The 26,998-nt window shown below is 37.8% G+C and overlaps 1 protein-coding gene across 1 annotated transcript in view; it reads left to right on the forward strand.

Annotated features, from left to right (window-relative positions):
• Positions 1–26,998, forward strand: part of shroom3 (shroom family member 3) — a 98,328-nt gene that overhangs the window by 53,544 nt on the left and 17,786 nt on the right. Inside the window, exons 4-15 of the mRNA XM_059357671.1 lie at positions 6,258–6,383; positions 14,682–14,900; positions 18,040–18,365; positions 18,457–18,709; positions 20,602–20,651; positions 20,769–21,246; positions 22,020–22,316; positions 23,914–24,355; positions 24,986–25,119; positions 25,307–25,456; positions 25,961–26,421; positions 26,711–26,938. Of these exons, the coding sequence (XP_059213654.1) occupies positions 6,258–6,383; positions 14,682–14,900; positions 18,040–18,365; positions 18,457–18,709; positions 20,602–20,651; positions 20,769–21,246; positions 22,020–22,316; positions 23,914–24,355; positions 24,986–25,119; positions 25,307–25,456; positions 25,961–26,421; positions 26,711–26,938 (3,164 nt within the window). The remainder of the gene's footprint in view (positions 1–6,257; positions 6,384–14,681; positions 14,901–18,039; positions 18,366–18,456; positions 18,710–20,601; positions 20,652–20,768; positions 21,247–22,019; positions 22,317–23,913; positions 24,356–24,985; positions 25,120–25,306; positions 25,457–25,960; positions 26,422–26,710; positions 26,939–26,998) is intronic.

A 26,998-nucleotide genomic window follows, 5' to 3' on the forward strand; every position in this document is an offset into this window, starting at 1 on the left:
TTTGTTTGTGTCTCGTTTTCATTCCGTTTTGTCTTGTTTAAACTATTGTACAGTATCCTTGAGTGTTAGAAAGGTGCTTATAAATCTAATATATATATATATATATATATATATATTGATTCTTGCTTCTATCTCTCTATCTCGCATCTATGGATCTGCCTCTTCGGGGTGTGGTCCAGGTTTTAGAATTATTCTTGGGTGATTTGAAACTTAAACTAATTATCCAAAAGTGCATAAGGCCAGTCCCCCGAGAGCTCAAAGAGAGGGTGAATATCTGTACACGTGTCACAGCGATGATAACTTGTTGAGGTATTCCAGTCACGTCCCGTCATTATCCAGGTTCCTCGGGTTCACAGACATGCAGGCTTTCATGTCTCTGTCTCCCACTTACTCAGATACGATCTTTTCCTGTTTATCTCTGTGGATGAATACAGAGCAGCAGAACATGTCAAATATGACGAGGATGAGGAAGATTTGTGTAACCGGCATGCTGTTCAGCGTCTCTGTTATCATAACATAACTGGTTAGATAACACGTTCAATATAATGACTATGATGTCATAAAGATTATCACGACAAAGAACGCATACATGTTGTTTTTTCCCCTTGTAATAATATCTCCATGAACGAATGAAATAGTTTCTTGTGTGTCTGGTATCAGATGAGCAAACTACAAGGAATCAATCAGTTCAGCAACAATCTGTAGCAGAGAATCAGTTTCTGTTTTTAAGTTGCCTTCAGTCACTTATTTCTAATGGCTTTTACTTTGGCATTATTTTTTATAACTTTTATTTTTATTGTTGTTAAGGTACCATTAAAGCTCTGAAGTCCAGGAGACTTTGGTTCAAATTTGTCAACTTCCTGCATTTATTTCTGTCTCTGTAGCATCTTTCAGTCTGTCCTTACATCACATTTATGGCTACTTTTTCTCCACACAAACTTGGCTATCAGCCAGATTTTTCATTTTATTTGTAATTAACAAAGTATAAAGCTACCAGGAAACCAAAATACAAACAAAAGACACAGGTGTCTTTGGAAAAGTACCATTTTTTTTTATTTTAACCATTTATACACACAAAAACAGCAGAAATAATAATAAACAATAAAACTATAAAACAGTCTATTTGCATGTAAATTAAAAATAGTAATAGTTTTCATTGTAGAAAGAAAATTCACATTTTAAAAATGGTCTAGGAACATAAATGGCACACTGTGAAAGCTCCTATGATTGAACTTTCAACTGGCTTTCTCAGCTTGTCTACATATCATATATAAATAAAGTTATTACTGTAAATAAAACGTGTGTATTTTCAATAAATAGATGGACTCCAAAGGGTTAATGAAACTCTGAGAGAGTCTACTGTTTTCAATAGGCCTACGCATGTAAAAAAAAAAAAAAAAGTTGAAAGTGAGAACAACTGTGGTGGATGTAACTAAGTACATTTACAAGTACTGTACTTAAGTACAACTTTGAGGTATTTGCATTTTATTTGAGTATTTCCATATTTCCTTATGGAACTTTATACTTCTACTTCAATACATTTAGAGGCAAATATTGTACTTTTTACTCCACTACATTTGGCTGACAGCTTTAGTTACTTGACAGGTCGAGATTTAACATGAAAAATATATTTAAAGTCATTTTACTTGTTTTTTTATTTAATTAAACCTCATAAAAGTATATTAAGTAGTTAAAATGAGCCCTATGTGGATACAATTAGATTCTGCTTACATAAATGCATCATAATATTAATCCAATAATATATTTGGAATATATAAAACAATCTGAGTGGGTCCATTTTTCATAATGAGTACTTTGCCCAGCTTTGGTTACTTTTCAGGTTGAGATTTAACATAAAAAACATGATCAATTTAAAGTGATTAGACATTTTTTAATTAACATCATAACAGTATATTAAGTAGTTAAAATGAGACCTATCTTGAGGAGAATCGAACACTACGTACATAAACACATCAAAAATAATAATCCAATAATATAGTTAGAATAATATAAAAGAAATCTGAGTGGGTTAATTCTGCATAACGAGTACTTTTGCTTTATACTTTAAGTACATTTTGATGCTGATACTTTTGTACTTTTACTTCAGTAAGTTTTGAATGCAGGACTTTTACTGTAGTGGAGTCATTTCACAGTGTTGTATTAGTACTTTTACTTTAGTAAGAGCTCTGATTACTTCTTCCACCACTTGAGAACAACATAGTGCAGTAGAGTACGACCTGACTGATGGAGTTAATGCTGTGTGAATGTGTGCGTTGTTATGTAATTAATACATGGAGAACATGTTGAGAGGACATTAACCCTTGTGTCGTCTTAACTACTTGTCCAAAGGGTTAAAAAAAAATGACCCACCTTCACTAAATCCCTTAAATAAAGGAGCTTCATTCATCACAAACTTTGTGAATATCGAGGTTTTCCCTCTTTACACATTACAAAACTGGATTTAATCAGTGGAAACCACTCATCTTTATAACACCTGTCATTATTGGTCTACTGTTTTACTAAAGGGGTTTATTTTTATTGCTAAATGTACATCATAGGTGTAAACATATGTTTTTAATAAGCATGCATGGATACGTGCCCACATGCATGTTTTTTATGTTTTTTGTGGTATGAAAATTATTTTATAGCTGCCTAAGACAAGATTTGTCCCCTGTTGGTGAACAGCTTTCATATATGAACAAAGGCAATGTTTTACTTTTTCTCATGTTGAGGTCATTCTAGGAAAAGTCATTGAATTTCAAGCTGAAAATAGATCATTAAGGAGGTTTCTCTGCTGTTAAACACAATGGTGGGTCGTTTTTGACCCCTAAGACGACAGACAAGGGTTAACAGCATCAACAGCAAACTAAAAGTAATGGATGTAGATGAGAAAACAAGAAGGCTTCCCGGTGAACTATGATAAATGATAATGACAAACTAGTAATAAAGACCTGGGGCCGGATTCACAAAGCATTCATTCTTCTTTCTTAAAACAAAATTTAAGAAGATTTGCTATTCATGAAGAAATTCTAATCTTTTCTTCAGTTATTTTCTTAACTTTCTCCCTAAGTTTTTTCCTAAGATAGAACTTGAGAACAAATGAGATTCTTGAAAACAAAGTTCTTAGATTTCTTCTCATATTTCTTCACAACTTTAAGAGAAGCCCTCAGCAGTCTGAAAACAGCTACATTCAAAAGACAAGTCTTGATACTTATTTACTTTAACTAATTTGTATGACATTTATTTGATTTAGTTTAACCCTAGACAATGTGTTAACAAATATTAATCATTGAAGTTGGTCAGAGTAGGGTTTTTTGTGTGAATGTATCACATAAATCTTATTCTGGCAGTTGACTTGAAATGTCCTTTCAGTCTGTGTGACATGTCGGCCTGTTCCTAGATTACACTACAATGTAGTCTTAGTAAATCATGGAGGCAGTTTTTTGTATTTAATACTACTTAATTAATCACTATGAACATATTATTTAAGTAGGCAAAGTTACAGAAACCATGCAAGTGATCTAAAGTTAAAAATCTAAGAACGTCCGAAGTAAGAAGACCTACGACAATTCTTAAGAAAAAAATGGTGCATAGCATTTAAGAACATTCTTAAGAACATCCTAGTTTTTTCTTAAGAATTTTCTTAAGTTTTATCTTAAGAATCATTTTGTGAATCCAGCCCCTGGCTTGTTAATGTCAAAAAAGTAATCCAGAGTCCATTAAAAGTTCTAACTTTTTACGTGTCTTCATAGCTTTTTATTGATGCATTAAATTGAGACTGTCTCATCATTGCCGGGTACTGATAGCCTGTGTGATTATTCCTTTTTCCTTGGAAAGGCCAAAGAATGTGATGTTTACTATGCGCAGCCTTGAGTGCCTTGCTTCCCTTTGCAGCACCAACAGCTTTCATTTGAAAAAAATCCAAGTTTTCAAGTCAGGAAAAAACCAATTAAAATATCCATAAAAACAATACAACTAATATGTAACAACAGACTATAATAAAGTAATTTTCAGGACCATTTTTGACAAAAATTAACATGCTATAATCTGCCTTTTTTTCATTTTTTTTCCCCAAGTTTTGGACATCCCATAATATGGTGTTTTTCTGTGATTTCTGGACAAACTATCCTCTAATATGTATCAACAGACTATACTAAAAAGTAATTTTCAGCATTTTTAGGCATTTTAAAACTTCTGTATGTCTTAGAGAGGTTTTATAATTGATTTTGTTTTTTAAAGAGCATATTTTTTTCATTTGTACGGGAAGGAAGGGGCAGAGCTAGGCAACATGAGACCCAGTAGTCCATGGTTGAGACCATGCAGCTGTGTGTGTGTGTGTGTGTGTGTGTGTGTGTGTAGGAGGAGGAGGACGCAGCAGGTTCCAGCTTCAATAATAAACTTTGTTCAGTGGTAGATGATTCCCTGCAGCAGTTTGAGACGTCTATTTCCGTGAAAGAAGATCTGTGTATTATGAAAGAAGCCAAACATGATTCAAATTAGAAACTATGACTTCACTTTGGTGTGAGTGTTACATGACATCCACCTTGAAAGTGCCTCCCTCTCAAACAAACTGAAAGTGTTTTCTGAGGTTCAACAGTACAAGTGCTTAATTCTTTCTTTGTTTATTTTGAGGGAATAGTCTTGCAAAACACACTCATTAGCTTTCTTGCAAAGGTTAAATACATCTGCGTGGTTGATATGTAGCTAAAGCTAAAGTGAAACAGTGGAAATATCATTTTACCTTTATTTATTATTTATTAAATAACTTTTATTAAATAATTTTTCTCTGTCAATATCCTGACATGACTGACTGCCTTAACCCCATCTTATAATACAAAATACCACATTTATTTTCTTTGTAAACAGAATTTATTTGCTGTCTGGTGGATTTTAGCCTGTAAAATCCAGTGTTTTCTTATTTTGTTGAAACAGAATCTCAGTGTCCTCAGAGTGCAAAGAGCAGAAACTAACCCACTATCAACATGTGGAGATAAGGAGATAGAAACGTCTTTGTGCAGAGGAAGCGGTGACAGCTGCTGACTCTGATATCTACAGTATCTGAAACCTGATGATCATTAGTAACAGAGCAAAAGGGAAACAGTGGTCATCTGTATTCATGCTCTCTGTTTCTGTCTCTCCTCCTCCATATTGTTTCACCATACCAACATCTTTTTCTTCTTCTACGTTTGAGTCTTTTTTTATTGAATCGCTGAGTCTAATATCTAGAATTAGAGCTTGAGATAAATAGATCTTATCTACCATCACAAGAAACCATTAAAACAGATAACAGAATATGCAGGATTTGTTTAGATGTGTTGAGTAGTTTATTGTAATTTAAAGTGACCTTTTTTTTCTGAACTAGAAGGACTGTTGTACGATGGCGTATAAGGGCCAAGTATGAAAAAAAATATATGGACAAGGGGGTGGGGGGTAATATTTCAAGAATAAAGTGGCAAATCTATGAGAAAAAAGTAGCAGATTTATGAGAAAAAAGTGGCAAATCTATGGGGAAAAAGTGGCAGATTTATGAGAATAAAGTGGCAAATCTATAAGAAAAAAGTGGCAAATCTATGAGTAAAAAGTAGCAGATTTATGAGAGAAAAGTGGTAAATCTATGAGAAAAAAGTAGCAGATTTATGAGAATAAAGTGGCAAATCTACGAGAAGAATGTGGCAAATTTATGACAAAAAAGTAGCACATTTTTTAAAATAAAGTGGCAAATCTATGAGATAAAAGTAGCAGATTTAGGGGAAATAAAGTGGCAAATCTACGAGAAAAAAGTGGCAAATTTATGACAAAAAAGTAGCAGATTTTTTAGAATAAAGTGGCAAATCTATGAGATAAAAGTAGCAGATTTATGTGAATAAAGTGGCAAATCTATATAAATGCAGCAAAATTCTGTATCTTGCAATGTTAATATAAAAATAAATATATCATTTGTGGATCTGCTCTGTCATTTGGAATTGATCTAAAAAAAAAAAAAAATTTTTTTTGGAATTGGTCCAGTAGTTTTTCTGTAATCTTGCTGACTGGAGGATGTTGTTGGTGAAAACTTCCACTTGCTCCAAATACCTACAAATTCCAGTGCAATCATTTTCTTAGAACATATGAACCATTCATTAGGACAGCCTGCATGAGGTGATGGGGTAACAAAAACGGCACAGTGTTTTTTATGGTGACTGACCTGACCATACATGTTGTAAATACCAATCAAATATTGTCCGTACACTAACTCTCTCTGTGTTTCAACCCCACAGACGCAGTGAGCAGGCGTCTCGTCCTCACTCGTGGCATTCGACCAAACTGGCTGAAGGTCAGCAGCAGTCAGATCAAAGAGGGATGGAAACGATGAGCAGCGCCTGGCACCACGGCTACCATGCCAGGTCAGCATTTAAAAGCTCTAATAAATATCCATAGTTTTCTCATCAGCCCAACATGAATATAAGAGAAATCTATCAGGAATATTCAGTGTCCAACCAAACTTGTCCTGATGTCTGTGTTTTCTTAGCATTTCTGCAGGCAAAATGTATTATTTCTATGACGGTGTAATAACAGGAATTCTGCCAGTAGTGGGCACCAAAGTGGAGATAACAGAAGATTTGTAGACATACATTTTTTTACTTGCGCCCTTCATAGACTGTTACAGGAATGTGTACATTATACACCTAGACCGTATTAAAGAAGTGGTCATACTTGGCATAGTAATTTTGATGAGCAAAAAATAGGCTTAAAATGAATTGTACTAAATGCAAAAAATGAACAGCCAACTCCTTTGAGTGTCCTGAAGTACAGCCGAGCACTCAAAGACATTTTTAGGTTTCCAAAATGTTACAATATAACTTTGGTAACAACTATTCAATCATATGTCAGCCACACCCTAAAGTGTGCCCTGCTTTTATTCTATCTTACTCTAAATGATGCTACATTAAAAAAGAGACTTGACACTATCAAGTGAGACCATAAAAACTCATTAGGAAAATGTTTTCTGAGGTAATAAATCAAGTGAGAAGTGCGTCGTTTCTCATAAACTTCTATACAATCAAATTTCTTTTTTCAACCAGTGGAGGTGCCCTCTGATGGCCATTAGAAAGAATGCAGGTTTAAGGCTCATCCGCATTGGCTTTCCTTTTTAAGGCCTGGAAGTTGCCACACTGAATATAAGAGGTGGGAGAAAAATCGATACAACATAATATTGTGATATTTTTGTGTGGCAAGTATTGATATTTAGCGTTCCGATGGCCCGCCATTTTCACCGCTCCGGAGGCTTCAATTTTAGGAATATACTAGACATACTGGTATCATATGAAACTAGAAGATCTAAGGAATCTATAGGCACCAAGTATGTCAGGATATCATGTCGGGAATCTTTTTATGTTTTTTCTTTTTTTTACGTTTCATGGTGATTTTTTTTAAAACGGTCATGTGACCTCTGATGTCATGCTCTCTCAATGAAAAAAATAGACTCTCTGGGTTCCCACAAGTCTCCTCTTTACATACATGGCTGCCTCCCAATTCAGAACTGAGAATTTTCTCTTATTTGACAAAACAATTCTTGATTGAATTTAATTTTGTGGACACAAAATGCAGTTAAACAGTTAAATCACAATAATAAAAATTATAATAATCATTTTTATTTATAGAGCACTTTTCATGTTACAAAGTGCTTTACAAAGACAAGTTAAAAACAGACCTAAAACAACAGATAAAAATAATGTTAGAGAATGACATAGTTCTTTGCAATCAAAAGACATTTCAAGGTAAAGTAAAGTTCAGGTAAAATCAGGAAAGGTTCTCTGATAAAAGTATGTTTTAAGAAGAGATTTAAAAGAGATCACTGACTCAGCCGACCCGATTGCAATATATTGTATCACAATACTCATCGTATCACAAAATGCTTAAAATCCCAATAATATCATATCGTGACTCAAGTATCGGGATAAAATCATATCGTTGGGCCTCTGATGATTCACACCTTTAGTAATAAACATTCCATTCATTGCTGTTGGATTCCTCTGTTAACATTACACTACTTATACCATGTTGCTTAACTACATTGCGTATAGATATAAAATAAGTGCTATTCTTGAGCAGATTTTCTGTACTTGATGACAGCTGTCCACCAGTCAAGGACATTAATCAATGGAGTCTTTTATCACCTAACTTCTTCCGTTTTGATTCAGTGGACATCTGTAGTTGGAGATAAGAAGACAATAACACAAGATAAGAAACACAATGATCTGTTTTATGATACTACTGTGTACATATCTATGTGGTTTCCCAGAAATGACTAAAGAGACGTTTTAGATCTTGGATTTTGGTTTTTACTGTGTGCCGCTATCAGTCAGTCACTCAGAGGGTCAAAGTTCATGTTTTCAGAAAGTAATAATGTCTCATATCTTATCTCTGACTACCAGAAAACAGGCTTCACTCTTCAGCATTAAGAATGCCCTGCTAAAAGATCTATGCATGTTATTATAGTTTACTAACAGTGTTATTATAGTGTGTTTTTATCAGATCAGAGTAGAAAAATATGCAAGAAAATTATGACAAGCAAGTAATTTACAACATATTCACAGCTTTCCTGAAGAATTAATGGACAGTTGTGATTTGATATAATGAAACCACACTAGTAAATTGATTACATGACTTTGCCTATGCCTTATCCAATCATGTTTATGTTACCAAAACCATCTTATTTATGGTGACTGTTTATAAAACACTCCAACAGTGTACACTGCCCTACAAAGTCTAACTGCAGTAACTACACAAAGGGTTAAACTGAGAAAAACTGCTTTAAAGTTCTTTAACATTTTTTAAACTGGCCAGCCAAATGGATTATAGGTAGGTAAGTGATATGACACTTATTTCTACATGTATTGATGATGTCATTTTTATGCTAAAAAATCATGCCAAATTATTTGACCTTTGACCCCAAAAATGTAGTTACGGCACTCTGGTTTTGCTGTAAAAGGTTCTAATACTAATGTAGAAACCAGAGTGCAGTAACTACAATGTTGTTGTCTTCTTTCAGCTTTTATATTTAGTTTTCAGTGAATAAACATTTTCAAACTGATTTTGTTATCAGTGTATTTAAAGGTGTATAACAACTCTATTCAAATATTTGTGTATTTTATAATTAATATTATAAAGTAATGTCATATTTTGTCTTAATATAATTTTATCTAAATTTTATCTTAATCACTATCTAGATAACAATTTCCCTATCAAATAAACGTGTAATTTCTATTATTTTTATGTTTAAATTAGTATATATATCCAAAGCAGACCATGGTAAGTGCAATTACTGCTTAATTTTGAGTTGGATTTTGTGTTTTTTTAATCATTATTTCTCTGAAATAAAGCAAAATGTAAATCTAAAACTTTGGCACAAGATAAAACAGACATAGAGGAGTTCATTTTTAGTTATAACTCAATTTCGACCAAAAATGTAGTTATTGCAGTTAGACTTTGTAGGGCAATATAGTGTTGCTAGATTATGAATTTGTTTAAGAAGTGAAGGTTCAGAGATGGATCAGTCTGAGGAGCTGTCAGCTGCTGTCTGTCTGTTATATGATGTGACCTTTGACCTCCTGTCTGCATGGTGTGTTTTGATTCTGAAGTGTCAAAATGTCAGCTTGTAACAAAACTGATCCAAAAACGACTTCCAGTATGTGAATGAATGGATCCTAAATGCAAATTTCTTAATATAGAAATACAATAGTTGGTTAAATAATTATTTTTATTTTTTATTTTTTTTTAGTTTATTATTAAGATCCCCATTAGCTGCAGCAAAGCCACAGCTATTCTTCCTGGGGTCCAACAGTATCAAATATACAGTTAAAAACACAAAACATAAAAAAAATAAAAAATAAAACAAAACAAATTATTACAATTATTCACATATTAATCCATATTACACACATTTCTACATATATGTATACATCATTACAAAATCTACTAACACATACCAATACATATGTTGTATATACACCTTCTTTCTACAGCATATACATTATAATAACACATATCATATATCTATAGAAATATACTACATATATATAAATATACCATGTTTTATTATTTTGATAAATAATGTTTTATTAATATTTTGAATTGCTTTATGTTAGTGGTGAGTTTGATATTTTTAGGCAGTGAATTCCATTCTTTCATACCTCTAAACAGAAATGTGGGCTTGATGGCGTTAGATCTTGCTTTAGGTAATGTAAAGTTTCCTACAGCTGCATGTCTGGTGATATATTTATGACTCTCTGCACTAAAAGCAAGGTTTTTAAACAAAATAAAAGGTGCTTTTAGGACAGATATATTTCTAATAACAATTAGCAGTGAGTACAATAGTCTGTCTTTGACCAATAACCAATTAAGTTCCTTGTGCATAGAGATAATATTTGTCCTGTAGTCACACTTTAGTATTGTGCGGGCAGCTCTATTCTGTATACATTGTAGTTTATTTAACATGTCTCCAGTGGCATTCGACCAAACTGCTGGGCAATAGTCGAGATGTGATAATATTATCGATTGTATTGCTGTTTTCAAGATTTTTGGATTCATAAAAGTTGCATGTCTTCTTAGAATTGATATCGCTCTGCCCATCTTTGCAATCATATTATTAATGTGTTTTTTCCATGATAATTTGTTATCAACTGTCATTCCCAGCAATTTGGTCTCATGTACCTGGTCTATAGAGATATCATTAATTTTAATATTTAATACAGGGTTTCTATCAATATTATAATTTGAGCCTACAATCATGCAGTTAGTTTTAGATATGTTCAGGAAAAGCTTGTTTACTTTAACCCATTCAGCCACACCTTCTAGTTCCTTATCTATAATAATTTCTAAGTCATTGTTAGTAGATGCTGATGTATAAATGGTTGCGTCATCCGCATACATAATTGTGTTAGCTTTCTCTAATACATACGGTAAATCATTTGTGAAAATACTGAATAATAAAGGACCAAGGCAGCTCCCTTGAGGTACTCCACATGTCATGGTTTTGGTTTCTGAGTAGCTGCCATTAAAAAATACTGTTTGTGTCCTGTTTGATAGATAGCTATAAAACCAATTAAGTGCAGTTTGCTAAATAATTAGTTGATTATTGATTATTGGAGACAAAACCTCAGCAGAGCCATTCTAAACATAACCTTGCAGTACTTCTATTTTTGTGAGGACCAATTAGAGCAGCCTTGAGAATGAAGACAGTTGCAAGACTTTTAAGAAAATGTAATTTTTGTAAAGTGTGGGACTTTTTTTGAAAAGTTCAGAAAGTATGGAACTTCATTGGAGTCATAGAGGGGACAATTTATGAAGTACGGAACGAAAGTGAGAACCATTCTGGGACGTTTTTTCGGAAGGTGAGGAAGTTTGAGGGAATTGAGCACATTTTGGGAAGTAAGAACATTTTTGGGAAGTGGTGACGTTTTTATAAAATGTCTTTTAGGGGATTTTTACTTAGAATAAGAGTTAGGGTTAGGTGCCTGTGTGTAGAGTCCAAAAGTGTTGGACATGTATGTGTGTTAATATTATTAAGAGTTCATGTTGTCTTGTAAAGTCACAGTTGCACTATGCAAAATTGTTGTCTTGGATAAGTCACAGCTTCTGCTTGATGATATGTCTGCTGACACGATCATAATAAAGGTTTGTATTAGAGGTAGACCGATATATCGGACCGATATTTGCATTTTTTAATTGTATCGGCATTGGCCGATACGTGCATTCGTTTGCCAATCAATTAGCCCATTTCACTGAGCCATCACCAGGCAAGGCTCGGTGCAACATCTGCCATTCTCTGGTGAGCTGCTGCTGATACCGGAAAAAAGAAAAACACATCAAATATGTGGATCATCTGAGGCGCCACCACCTCCAGGCCTAGAACAACATACACATCGTTTGCTATCCAACTGTTAATATGTTTTGTTTGTTTTGTTAATAAATGTTTATTTTTTTGTTTAAATTTAAACTTGTGTAACATTTGTTATCATTGTGTCATTTTTATCATGTAAATGGAGGGAGAAAAGACAATATCGGCTTCAAGAATCGGCCCCAAAAAATCGGCAGCACATATCGGGGATCGGTTAAGACTGATGTCAAAATAATCGGTATCGGCCTTAAAAAACTCATATCGGTCAACCACTACATTTGATGGCTAAACAAAACTTTTAACACTTCACTGTGAGTGGGTCAACTACAAAAGTCTCTTTTCCTGTCAAATAGTGGCTGTATGCCAAAGTCAAGGAAGGATCCTCAAATGGCTGAATTTGAAGTCCTTCTTTTGGCGAAATTGAAATGAGGATGCATGTGTTCAGCACGCGTACCCATAAAGCCTTGTGCACACCAGTCTACCGGGAGATTTCAAATTAATCCATACAAAAAACACAAAAAAAGTTAAGACTTGTGTAACATTTGTCATTGTGTCATTTTTATCATGTAAATGGAGGGAGAAAAGGCAATATCGGCTTCATGAATCGGCCCAAAAAAATCATATCGGCGATCAGATAAGATTGATGTCAAAATAATCTGTATCGGCATCAGCCTTAAAAAAACCTGTATCGGTCAACCACTAGTTTGTATTATCACACCAAAAACATAGCTAGCTGTTCCTAATGAATGTATATACAGTCATATATAGAGTCATGAAGGTTGCACAAACTGGTAAATACATAATTGTTTTAGTTTTTGTGCTTGTCGTGCTATAGGGTGAAGTGGAGCTGTTCTTCAGCAGGTTTATGTCATCAGAGGAAGTTACATCACTGCAGCAAAAATTCTCTGATGTCGCAGCGTGTGTGTGTGTGTGTGTGTGTCTGTCTGTCTGTCTGTCTGTCTGTCTGTCTGTCTGTCTGTTGGGTGGACGGGGCATTGACGTCTATCCCCCAGAAAGAGGCATTCTTGATGCCCTTCCCCCTCATCTCTGGGTCTCCCATGGCAACAACCCCCCCACCCCCTTCCCACACACACACACACACACACACACACACACAAACAGACTCTTGTCCTGTTAGTAAAGTGAGGTTCAGGATAAAAAAAGTTTGTCGTAAAATATTTTCAGCTCTGTTTTAATGGAACTAGAAGTATGTAACAGAAGATAGAAAGTCACACAGACACTGACGCCAAAGTTAGTTAGAGAAGTTACCGAAAAGTAGACACAGACAGACAGACACACAGACAGTGTCCCCCTTTTCCAGGGCAGTAATTGCATTGTGTTCGGTTGAAAGACTTGGTGGGTCAAACTGTGACGTAGACACACGCACACACACACATTTACATTCCAGTGAGTGATGTAGAGTGAGGTAACAGCAGATTCAGCAGTAAATCACCATGTTTACAACCAACGGTTAGAACAAATAAAAACCCTTTCAGACATGCACCTACTTGCGTAACTGTTGGTCTACTGTCTGGACACACCCCTGTCATTTTATGTAGAAGTCACAAGGGCAGTCCGATAAAGCCTGGCATGTGACATTTCTGCCGTGGTGGAGAGTAACTAAGTACATCTACTCAACTACTGTACTTAAGTACAATTTTGAGGTACTTGTACTTTACTTGAGTATTTCCATTTTATATAACTTTATACTTCTACTCCACTTCCACTCCATTTTTAGGCAAATCTTGTACTTTTTACTCCACCATAAGCCAGATGAGCCATATACAGTATATAAAGTAATTTAATGCATGTATAATTTGGCAATTTTTAGCATTTTTAGGCATTTTAAAATTTGACCATTTTTGCCAAAAATTGACATACTATATTATTACTTTTTTTATGAGGGGGTCATTTTTGGACATCTCATAATATGGTGTTTTTCTGTCATTTCTGGCCATATTATGCTCTATTAATATTAGTATGCTTTATTAGTACCTTTTTTGTTTTTGGCAGCCCACAGCACAACACAACATGTTCAAAATAGATTGCAACTCTTCCTGTGATTAATGTTTTCTTGTGTATTTAAGCCGACTTCTGATTCCTTCTGCAACTGATATGCGTGCCCGATCGTGCGTGATATTAGAGTGAAATGTTCTCATAGGGGTCTATAGAGACAAAGAGCAACTTGTCATAATCTGAAAATGAAGCTCACCAAACGGCTTAAATGCACACTGCAAAAAATGTGTGTCTAAAGATAATGATCTTGCTGCATGGACAGATAATTTCACTTGGCAAGATTTCTTGAATTAAGATCATTAAATCTAGAAATAAGCATGTTGAACACTTAAAATAAGAAATGAACTCTTAAAACAAGATAAACCATGTAACACTTGTAAATCTAAAGTTTTTTTAATCTTGGTAAGAAACAGATAATTGTCAGTGCACTCTGCTCAGGCCAGTTCATCGCTGCTTGCAGCTTTAATTGATCTTGTTTTAACAGTTAATTTCTTATTTTAAGCGTTCAACATGCTTATTTCTAGATTTAATAATCTTAATTTAAGAAATCTTGTCAAGTGAAATTATCTGTCCATGCAGCAAGATCATTTCCCACAGATTTAGTGTTATCTTGTTTTTAGACACACCTTTTTTGCAGTGCAACATGTCTATATTTAGCTGAAACATTATATTTAAGCACGGCAAGTGATTGTTTTAGCACTTTATGTCTAGCAGAAAAGGACCAGTTAGTTGCAAACATGATCCTGCATGGCTTTATGATTGTTAATTATCCGCCTCTGTCCGTCAGTGCCTCGACCACCGACCTGTCAGGCGGGTTTGACTCTGGCAGCAGCTACCTGAGGAAGAGTCCGGACCAGTACAGCTCGAGGGGCAGCATGGAGAGCCTGGACCCTCCTCAGTCCTCCCAGCATCACTCTGGAGCTCAGCACCACCACTCACTGGGCCACCACACCCACAGTGGACCCCACCCGGCCTATTCCTCCTGCCACCAGCTGTCCTCTGCCAGGTTAATACACTCAAACACCTCAGCTCATACTGTCTGCACTGCAAAAAAGGTGTATCTAAAAACAAGATAAAAACTCTAAATCTGTGGGAAATGATCTTGCTGCATGGACAGATAATTTCACTTGACAAGATTTCTTAAATTAAGATTATTAAATCTAGAAATAAGCATGTTGAACGCTTAAAATAAGAAATTAACTTTTACAACAAGATAAATTATCTCACACTTCTAAATCTAAAGTTTTTTTACCTTGGTAAGAAACAAATAATTTGCAGTGTGAAAGCCAGAGAACATGGACTCAAGTCAAATTGGACTTGAGTCAGACTTAAGTTTTTGTCAATTTAAGGACTTTGAACCCGACCTGAAAAAACCAATAACAACTTGCAATTCAACTTGGACTTTAAAGGGGATATATCATGAAAAACTCCCTTTTTCAGGGCTGTCTAGATCAGAAAAGATGGAATATAACAATCCATTCAGATTTGGCTCCACTTCCTATGTCACATGGAGGCTCATTAAAATATACTGCCTCATCTGACCCACAGTCACACTGTGTATCTCCACCCAAAAATTGAACCCATTAGAAACATGGCTTTCTGACAGAAATCTGCCAAATGTTTAGTAGTAGTTGCAGTATAAAGAACAACAAAGTACATGCATGGAAGAGGTTGTGGTGGATGAATGGGCCAACATAGGACTTTAACCAAGAATACTGGGGTTCATGTCCCATGAGAAACTATTTAGTCGACTTATTATTCTTGTTTTGCTTGCTTTTTCTCAGTTTTCAGCTGCAGTTTATAGTTTAGATAGCTTAAAGAGATAGACCGAATACAGGTATATAAAAACTGTTTAAAATAACATTTTCTGTGAATACCAAAGCATGCAGTAAACATTTACAATGTTCTCGTGGAAACCCAAAATACAAGTTTGACCTGAAAATTTGCACAATACATCAAGCCCAAAGACTATGTTATTTAAAAAGATTGTGACAAATCAATTAATTTTCCCTAATTTCCTGAATCAACTCATGTTAACGCTATTCAATACCAGCAAGTCCACACTTAATTCCCCAGATCCACTTTGTTTGAACCAACCAAGAGCATCCAAGTTGCAGGAGAGAATCACAAAACACTAACATTACTTTACTATGCACCAGTTACTCTGTTGTTAAAATGGCATGACATTTGGTGTAAAGCACATTATGACTTGTTTAGGACTCAAAACTCGGAAAAAAAAAGTTTTGGACTCGGGACTTGTCAGTCTGGACAAGGGACTTGTCTGCCTTTACTTAACTTAAATTTCTTATTTGTGACTTGCAACACAATAACTTGGTCCCATCCCTGCTGAAAGCTGTCAAAGTACAGAAGCAGGTTCAGATTTTGTCTAACCAGCTTAGCTCAAACACTGAAAGCGGCTGTAACGACTAATCTAGCTTCATTAAAAGAGTAATAACTCCTAAGTCAAACAGCTTAATATAGAAATGTGAAATGGAGACATTGTGGTTGTAGCAGCTGTTGGTCTTTAAGCTATTTGTTGACCTACAGCTGCTGGGTGCAGTCATGAGACTGCCAGTTTTTGTTCAAATATTTTATCAAATTTTCCAGTTTTAGGAAAATGTTCAGACAGAAAAAGTGAAAAAAATGTAATGAAATAAAAAGATAACACTGGACAATAAGCACTTCATAAGATAGTGTACATACCGACCTATTCTGCAACATTTTTACATGTAAATATGCATACTTTTCCACTCTTACTAGCTCAGTCCAAAATCTTTTTATATCATTGAGTCTTATTAGCTAACCTATTGTTCATTTTGTGATAAAAGCACCAAATCTGGTACATATAAAGCTTAATATATTAAGAAAAAGACTGGATATTGGGCCATCGCATATTCGCATTCTAATGACCATGGCTGCCAATTTTCCAAAATGGCGGCCAGCTGTTACCAGTAGATAGAACCTGGGCCTCCAAGCTGCTGTTTACATGTTCACAACACCACAAATGTTAATTACATAAAAGTTCTAGTGAAAATATGTTTTTTGACAAAGTAAAACAATAACAAATTAAAGAAAATGCAACGAAGTGGTGTGATTGCCTCTGCATTTTATTGTAATAAATTAACTCCTTGACGTTCTGATGTTCTGTTCGCAGAACAATGGATTAATCGGCCAGCCGCCGGGCTCATGGGGCTGTAGCGGACTTAATTTTCACATCATATCTATCTTATGAAACTATCTTATGAAAAAAAGATCTCAGGAATCCATTGGTAAAAAGCATGCCAGGATATGATATCGGGAAGTTGACGTAATACGGTGCAAAGTGAGCCTATTTTAAAAATGGCTGCCACTGCAACCAGGGTCTGAGTTTGTGATGGCCCAATAGCCAGTTTTGTTCCCAATATATTTATCAACATATCTGCCAAATTTGGTGCTTTTATCACAAAATGAACAATTGCTATGATATATTAAGCTATGCCACCCCACTATATATATATATATATATATATATATATATATATATATATATATATATATAGTGGGGTGGCATAGCTTAATATATATGGCATATGGCATATATATATATATATATATATATATATATATATATATATATATATATATATATATATATATTATATATTATATATATATATATTTCAACCATTTACGGTGGTGTAGTGGTTAGCGCTCTCGCCTCACAGCTAGAGGGTTGCCGGTTCGCCTCCCGCCTGCGGCTCTTCTGTGTGGAGTTTGCATGTTCTCCCCGTGTCAGCGTTCTCTGGCTTCCTCCCACAGTCCAAAAACATGCACTTAGGTTTAATTGGTGACTCTAAATTGCCCGTAGGTGTGAATGAGAGTGTGATTGTCTGTCTCTATGTGTTAGCCCTGCGATAGTCCTGTCCAGGGTGTACCCCGCCTCTCGCCCAATGACAGCTGGGATAGGCTCCAGCCCCCGCGACCCAATTGCGGATAAGCGGTTAATGGCAATGAATACATGATGAATTTGAATGTTGAACTGGTCACTATGTGTCATCCTTTTGTAAGTACCATAGATAAGAACAGCTTGACTAGCTATTCAGGTGTGTCCTTCACAGCTGTAAATATTTCAATGATTTTAAATGAAATATTTTCTTATGTTCCAGGTCCTCCAACAGCATCGACCACCTCCACAGCAAACGAGACTCTGCCTACTCCTCCTTCTCCACCAGCTCCAGTATCCCAGAGTACCTCGCCTCCACCCCGTCCTTCAGCCCAGAGCGCTCCTACTCGCTGGAGACTGTCCCTCAAAGAGAAGGAAGAAGTGGAGAGATGCAGCAGGCTGACATTTGTTACGTCAGGACGGTTTACGACCCCCAGCAGTGCCTATCTCAAGAGCACGAGATGAGCTCCACCTCTGTCGCGCTGCTACGTAACAGCGATTCCAGAGGTGGGGGCGGGGCGAGGTCAGGGCAAAGCCGGGAGCTACAAGGTGAACTTTCTTCTTCAGGATTTTTTTTTTTTCGGGTAATGATATTTTAATGTGATGGCGTCATTGCATTTCCTTTTACTATTGGTTCCAGGTTCAGCGGGTGGGGTCTGTTACCGTGGTAGCAGCAGTGGTAGCAGCAGCAGTAGTGGCAGCAGCAGAGATGGTGTACCAGCATCAAACAGACACAGTGTGGGTCCCATATGGGGCCCCGCAACCAGCCGCAGCTCCTATGAGAGCCTGAGGGGGGCGCCAGCTCCACCCAGGCGCAGCGACAGCTACGCAGCCATCAGGAACCACGAGAGACCCAACTCATGGTCCAGTCTGGAGCACGCCCGGTCACTACGGTGAGTGGGTTCTGTCAAAATAGGGTGAATGTAAGTTGTACAGACTTAACCTTCTGTGTGGGTAAGAACTACTTTACCTACCAGTATCATCTTAACCTCTCATTATTGTCTATTTGCACCCAGGTGAGAATTGTCACATGGCAGCTATTCGGCTATTTATTGCAGTTCAGAACAAGACACTAGGATTATCAGGGCCGTGCTTTATGACCTTGTGGTTTAACATCCTTGTGGCTTAATGTTAACATTAAAAAGTGTATGGAAGACAAGGTTATTATAGTTAACGGAAACTAACGAAAGAACGAAAACTAGAATTGAAAAAACATTTTCGTTAACTGAAATAAAACTAAGAACAAGAGTTTTTTTAAAAAACAATAACTAACTGAAACTGTATTGTGTGGTTACCGAAATTAACTAAAATTATAGTGAAAATGTCCTTTGTTTTCATCTTTGTCTACTTTTTTCATACATAATCCAGTGTTTCTATTAGAAAGAGGATTCTGTTCGTGAACACGCAGGAACATATGGTAAATATGTTTATTGAGACTGGGATGTCTACACTCAAAACACCTGGAACTGTAAGAGTTAATAACCTTATTGGGGCTAAGATGGATAAACCAAAGGAAATTAAGGCAACATTTATTGTGACCTCTTTGAATCTGGCACCCAACACATAGCCCATTAAAAAAACCTAAAACTTACACTGAAACTAATAAAAAATAAACTACAACTAAGCATTTTCAAAAAAATAAAAACGTAACCTAAACTAGCAAACACACTCTAAAAAGTAATTAAAACTAACTGAGTTTGAAAACAAAAATTCACAACGAAATTAAAACTAAGACTAATAAAAAATCCAAAACTATTATAACCTTGATGAGGGTTGGTTTCTCATCTAGCTGGTTAGCTCCGGTCAACTCCAAGTCATGGGGCCATTTGGGCCATAGTTTCCACTCCCCGCTGTGTGATGGAGAAACATACGTTTTGTTCAATTTAATGTGGAGTGGTGGGAAATTGGTAGAGGTTGTTAATTGTTTGGTTAGTTAACGAAACTAAGGTCTAACGGGTAATGGTAACTTTAGCCATAGGGTTAGGGTTAGGGTTAACTTATAGGGCCAAGGCCAATGTGTGAATATGGTGCTCCTTTACCATGTTGATGCAAAAAGGACCCATAACAGGTAGAAATGAATACTTCTGGAAGTAAAAGTCACTTTATTACCTGGACACCTGGCTGCTTGTCATTTCCATGATATACAACTGGGTGTAAATGTCAATATCCATCCATTATTTTTATTCTTTTGTGTATGAATTGTGTGTATGACAGATTTTGTTCTTAAAACACAAGAATTTAACTGTTTTTACATATATCCTTGTTAAAATGACTCAAGTGTCTGCAAGTAGTAGATGCATGTTGTATGTAAAAGACTAATGAAAAAACATGTAGTAAACATAGTGGAGCAGAGGATGAGGATGATCCACACTACAATATGATATGCAAGATTGTATAGTATGTTATGACACAATAAAATGTACAGTCAGGTACAATATGATTTTAATTGGTTCAGTATAGTTTGATACCATGTCGTTCAAAAACATTCAGAACAAAACAATGGAGTTTGTTCAAATGGTTGTTTCTCAAATAAAACATAGTTGTGTAAAATTAAAATTTGCTTAAACTGTGGCTCGGTTGGTAGAGTGGTTGCTCATTGTTCGGAAGATTGTTGGTTCGATCCCCGACCATGGCAGCCTACATGTCGAAAATACTGAACCCCAAAATGTCCCACCGATGCTGTGTTCATCGGTGTGTGGATGACTTCCCAATGGTTCTCAGTGTGTCCTGTCCATTTACCATTTAAACTAATCAAATGTTATTTAACCAAATTTATTTTACTCAGATCTCTGCAGAAAGGTGCCTACCATCACTCCAGCGGAAATGTGGCCTCAGGTATATTTGAATTATATCTTCAAGATTTTACTCATGCTGTACCAACTATGTGGACAAGCTCTGCCATCATCATCTGCATAACTCTTACAAGCACTGACATCATTAATGTGATTCCAGGTAAAGGCTTGTACGGCGCTGAGGGTCAGCTCCACACAGTGATAGAGAAGAGTCCAGAGAGCAGCCCCACCACCAAGCCCCGGCAGGGTGGAGGCTTTTCCCAGCCCCCTTCCCCAACTGGACCCTCCTCTGGACCTTCAGGCTCCATCCCGCCGTCAGGCCGACTCATTCTGCCCACGGGCATGTACCCGGTCCCCCAACTTGAGCCCCACTATGCACAGATGCCCAGTGCCAGCCATGGGCCAGGATCCTCGGGAGTCTACCCCGCCCTGGCCAAGGAGAGCAGCCGACAGCAGCAGCAGCAGCAGCAGCAGGGCATGGGAGGGAGAGAGGAAGGAGTGATGGAGAGGCGTAGGGATGGAAGGATATCAGCTACGGAGAATGGATACCAAAACAACACTTCTTCCCTATACCCGTATCCCTCTTCTTCAACATCTGCCTTTACACAACTCAAGACTCAAGCACACGAGGCAGACAGGTGATTTATACTGATATTTCCAGCTTAGTGTCGACCAAGGTTATAATTGTTTTGGATTTTTCATTATTTTTAGTTTTAATTTCTTTTTTGTTTTCAAATTCAGTTCGTTTCAATTAGTTTTTACAGTGTTTGCTAGTTTTAATCAGTTCTTATTTTTTGGAAAATGCTTAGTTTTAGTTTAATTTTTATTAGTTTTAGTGTTAGAGTCAAAGTTAGAGTTAAAGTCACAATAAATGTTGCCTTTATTTCCTTTGTCTGATCCATCTCAGCCCTAATAAGGTTATTAAGTCATAAAACCAGATAGATTAAATAGATTTCATATTAACCAAAAAGGTTTATGGATGAAAAAAGTTGACAAAGACGAAAACCAAGGATATTTTCACTATAATTTTAGTTAGTTTTGTAACCACACAATACAGTTTCAGTTAGTTATCGTTTTTTTAAAAACTCTTGTTTTTAATTTTATTTCAGTTTTTGTCATTTGGTTAGTTTTTGTTAACTATAATAACCTTGGTGTCCACACTCCTTACCAGTGGCTGGAAAAAGTTTGTAGCTGTAGTTGGTTGGCCTATGTTCCCACAATTCTACATTTGACAAAGTATGGCAAAATGCAAAACGTCTATTTGTTGAAATCTCACATATCGTCAGCTCAGTTGACTTACACATCTGATGTTGTGTTCCTGATTCTAGCATTACTCTCACTTTGTGCTACAGAGCGGTAAAATAAGTTCATATTGGCCCTTAATGCTAACTCAGTCTTCTACCTTTATCAGGCATCAACAGGAGGAGTCAAACTCTGACCACTACCGACCCCTCATGAAAACTGCCGGTGAGGGATCAGAGGAACAAACAGGGGCCCAAAGGCCCCCGAATCACCAGGGACCTCACGGCCAGAGCTTCCAAGGCTCCCACAGTCAAAGAAGCCAGAGACCCCACAGCCAAGTGTTCCAGGAACAGATTCAGGATTACCATACTGCCCACATCCAATCGACTGCTGGACTCAGGCCCCAATCCTCACAAGACTGTAGGGACTCCTGCATGCCTGTCCAGTCCAGGGTAGAGCGCAGAAGGTACACTATGGATAGATGACAGTTGACTGATAATATTTGATTATGACTTCACAGCATTTTGAGATTTGGGATTCTGCTTTTGTCACTTTGTGAACCTCCTTTGAGATTATCTGCTTGAAACAATGGGCCTCATGCAAGAACATTTACGTATTCTTATCTTAGCTTTCTCTTACTTTAACATTTATAATGGTTATTAAACTCAGAATTGCTTCCAAGTAATGAAAAATATGATCTATTAGTGAAAAATTGCACATGACTCTTACAAGATCTGGACCATTCGTAAATTGTGTTTTTGCCTAAGAGAATATTTGAAATAGAAAGAGAAAATTGGTGAATGTGGCACATTCCCCCTACTCACTTGTACAAGCCATTTAACAATAAATGTGTTTGTGTGGTTCTTGCATGATGCCCATTGCTTGTGATACTGGGAAAGACAAAAACACTTGACTTGATTTCATGGCATCATAAAGCAACAGCATACCTGGTGGTCCTTTGGAAAGTCAAGGGCTGTTTCCACTACCGGGCAATACCTGGAATGAGGCGGGTCTCACTCGCCGAGAGGCCCCTAGTTTGAATATGAGCCTTCTGGAGTGAATTTTGTCGGGACTTTTTTTGCCCCTGAAGAAGAGCAGGGCTTTTTTTCTCCCCTGAAAAAAGCCCGGCTACCGATTGGATAGATCACTAAGCAAGTCAGACATGTTACTCTACTGATAACAATACCCATTTGTAAAAGCCAGCGAAGCAGTGTTGGCAACTTAGTGACTTTGTTGCTATATTTAGTGGCCTTCCAGACCCCCTTCGCAACAATTTTTCAAGAAAGCGACTGGAGACAAATCCAGCGACTTTTTCTGGTGTTATTGGAGACTCTTTCTTACTCTTCTTAACAAGCCGCGGGTTGGCGGCTTGTTAAGAAGAGTAAGAACGAGTCGAATCGGCACAGTCCTCCCAGCTGCAGAGCCGGAGGGGTTGTTAACCCCTTACCATCCAGTCTGCAAATTGCTAATAGGCTAACAGTTAGCTCTGTAGCAGTACAGTGTGTATGTGCTGCTGCTGCAGGAGGTGTTCACTTAGCGATCTCTGTTTGTTTACAACAAGCACCAGACACTGTGCACAGTTAGCAATGCCGGTTAATTAGCCATGCTGCTTTTTATGATCAGCTGCTGACGTTGTGCACAGTTAGCGACACAGTTAGCGACACAGTTGTGTCTCCGTGTTTAATCTGTTGCGTATGTGATCATGGATCACGCTCGAAACTGTCACTAAGCAATTACGTGACAATCGAAAAACCATATGTCACCTCTGGAGTCTAGTAAATCCCTCTGGGGCCTTTTTGTAATGGAGACACGCTGAGTGAGCGGACAATTCAGAGGGCAGAAAACAAAGAGCCTAATCTGCTGCTGGAGGTCTTCAGGCTATGCAGAGCCAGAATCCAAATGTCAATTAAAGAGGATGTTTGTTTGACATTTTTGCTAGATACCAAATTCCCAATGTTAGTTCATACAATGATTGGGTATGTTTCAGGAGATGTCAATGATGTTTTTACCATCTTTACTTACTAATTGTCTTCCATTTTTTTCTTTTTCTTTCTTACCTTCAGGTCAATGGACCAGACAAGCACTCATTCAGAGCCGGTGGCGTCCCCCAGGCTCGCCCAGGGACAAATGCCTCCTACTCACTTCCCTGTCCACCCTCAGCCTCAGGCTCCACACCCCTCCGCTGCCCAGCCTCCTCCACGTCACCACAGTGACTCAGTAGCTCTTCAATACCAGCATTGGGACCACATAGAGCGGGACAAAGACCGAGAACACCCACTGACCCGTCTGGAGATCGCCCTTGCCGAAGTCCAGCGATGCACCAGCCCCACCAGTGTCGTCTCAACCAGTAGCCACGGTAACAGTAGCCATGGTGATGGCAGCCAGGGACCTGTCCGCAGCCTCTCTGTCCTGGAGAAGGTCAGTCGTTTTGAGCGTCGGGAACGGACCGGAAAACACCGCAGTCAGAGCACCACCAACGCACAAGACAAAGGCACCCATTTGAGGGTAACTCCGAACAAACCTTTTTTTGGTTACCATTTTGAGCGATCAGTCAGGTGAACTATATTTAACAAGCCCCACTCAACTAAGTAATTGATTTGTATGGATATTTTGATTTAAAGTGTACTTGCCAGCCAACAGAACCCTATCATTAAGTCCCCCAAAGTGCTAAGCATAATCAACTATATAGCATTAAAAGTCAGAGGCCATGATTCAGGAGTATCATCTGTGTAAAGGGGAATTCAGATCTGTTAACTTGACTTTGATTTAATATGTCTGGAAAGTAGAAAAAATCTACATGTTCTTTTCTGCAACATTTTGATAATTTAATTCCTAAATATCTTACAATATAAAACCAAGTTGTTTCATGATTGATTCATCAAAATTAACTCAATTACGCAATTTGCCCAACAGTTTCAAGTCAGCATCCGGCAGTTTCTTAATGCTGGGGACCCATACTTTACATTTGTAAAATAAGGCTTTGGGTGCTCAACATTACCAGGTTTGCATTGCGGCTAGTAGACTAAAACCAGATAAGACTTTCATCTTCCAGACTTCAGTTCTGAAATTGAAAATCCTGATACTTGTTGACTGTGATACTTCTTCAGTGCTTTATGTTGTCTGGTTTTGAATCAGGTGGCTGAGAAAGGACGCAGCTCTCCGTGTGGAGCAGATGACCTCAGAAACATGCTGGAGAGAAGCAACAGCAGGACCAAAGCCCATAGGACTATGAGCTACAGAGGAGGCAGCAGTGAACACACGAAATACAGGTGATTGGTAAAACTATATACTGAAATATTATCCCAATGAATGTCATTATGGTAGCATCTGTAACTGCTGCAAAAACTCATATCACATATTTTTCCCATGTTTAGCACTGTTGATATAGTAAAATTCAATCATATTTATTGGACTTACCTCCCTGTCAAAAGGCATAAATGTATGTGTGGTGTTCAGAACCCCAGCAGATCCCAATTCAGCGCTCCAGAGGAGCCGAAGCACCTTCCAGCTGGACGAATCAAGAGAGGTTGACAGCAGGAAAGACTTCCCCCGGACACAGGACATCCAAGAGATGCTGGGAACCATGCAGGACACGTCCTACAACAGGTTAGTGTTCCCCAACAGGTCAGAGTCTTCAAACAGTGCATAGTCCTCCTACATGTCAGAGTCTTCCAACATATCAGAGTTCTCCAACAGGTCAATGTACTCTACCAGTTCAGAGTCTTCAAACTGTTCATAGTCTTCAAACAGTTCATAGTCCTCCAACAGGTCAGAGTTCCCCAACAGGTCAATGTATCTACCAGCTCAGAGTCTTCAAACAGTTCATAGTCCTCCAACAGTTCAGATTTCTCCAACAGGTCAGTCTTATAACAGTTCATAGTCCTCCAACAGGTCAGAGTCTTCTAACAGTTCATAGTCCTCCAACAGTTTAGAGTCCTCCAACAGTTCAGAGTCTTCCAAAAGGTCAAAGTCCTCTAACAGGTCAATGTACTTCACCAGGTCAGAGTTTTCCAACAAGTCTGAGCCCTCCAACTGGCCAGATTCTTCCAACATATCAGTTACCTGAGTCTCTCTGCACCACCCTGACAATGGAAACTTGTCTCTTATCAGAACTTACAGGGACTCTTTGAAAGACGCCCAATCCAAGGTCCTGCGGTCCACCTCCTTCAGACGGAGAGACCTCAGCTCCTCAATCAGTCCTCCACCACCTGCAGCTCCTCATCAGCCTCCACCTGTCCTTGCCAAGCACCACTCCTTGGAGAAAAAAGGCCCCAAAACCATGCCCAAACCTCAGGGCATCATCATCACGCCACAGTCACCACAGTCGCCACCACCAGTCACAACCCCTCACACCCCTAAGGAGCGATTTGTTGTCAGCCCAGAGACCCGAGGCCCAAGTCCTCCAGCCCTCCCCAGTGTCCCGGCGGTTGGACCTCCTTCTATGTTGCGGATCTGCGGCCGAAAGCGTCTGACAATGGACCAGAAGAAACGATCATACTCAGAGCCAGAGAACATGAATGAGGTCGGGGTTTCAGATGCGGAGACGGCTGCCCTATTCAGGCTTGGAGGAGGTAAATAAACTTAAGAAAATAATATAAAACAAGCTGTGGCATATTGCACTGAATTTTATTGAACTTTTTGCACTGGTAATGAAAACAGCGCAAAACATATACAGGCCGTTTTTTAGTGTTTTAATAGAATCATGTAGATATGCTGTGATATATTGACAGTTCTAACTTGTACCTAGATCTTGCTCAAAATAAATTAGCTTGATTTTTTGGGTATCTATTACGGCACATCAGAAATATAATGTGTACGTTGCTGACCATGGGCTTTGACCCTGATCTGTGTGTCTGTCAGAGACCAGTGTGGCAGATCGGCGGAAGATGTTTGAGCTTGTGGCAAGTCGTGTCGGGGGTGGAGCTCTGCAAAATGCCACATCAAGGCCTGACTTGCGGCAGCTTCAGCAAGACGCTCTGGCTGATTATGTGGAGAGGAAGAGAGGTGTGAAAAGAGACAATGGAGGACAAAGGAGTGGGACGAGGCCACGTAGTGCTTATCTACAGCCTGAATACAGCAACAATACAGGTGGGTTTGATGGGTGGATATAATCTACCGGGCGGAAAGCAAATATCTAATTGATAGTGG

Source organism: Centropristis striata, chromosome 19 (genome assembly GCF_030273125.1).
Source record: "Centropristis striata isolate RG_2023a ecotype Rhode Island chromosome 19, C.striata_1.0, whole genome shotgun sequence".
Taxonomy (NCBI): Eukaryota; Metazoa; Chordata; class Actinopteri; order Perciformes; family Serranidae; genus Centropristis; species Centropristis striata.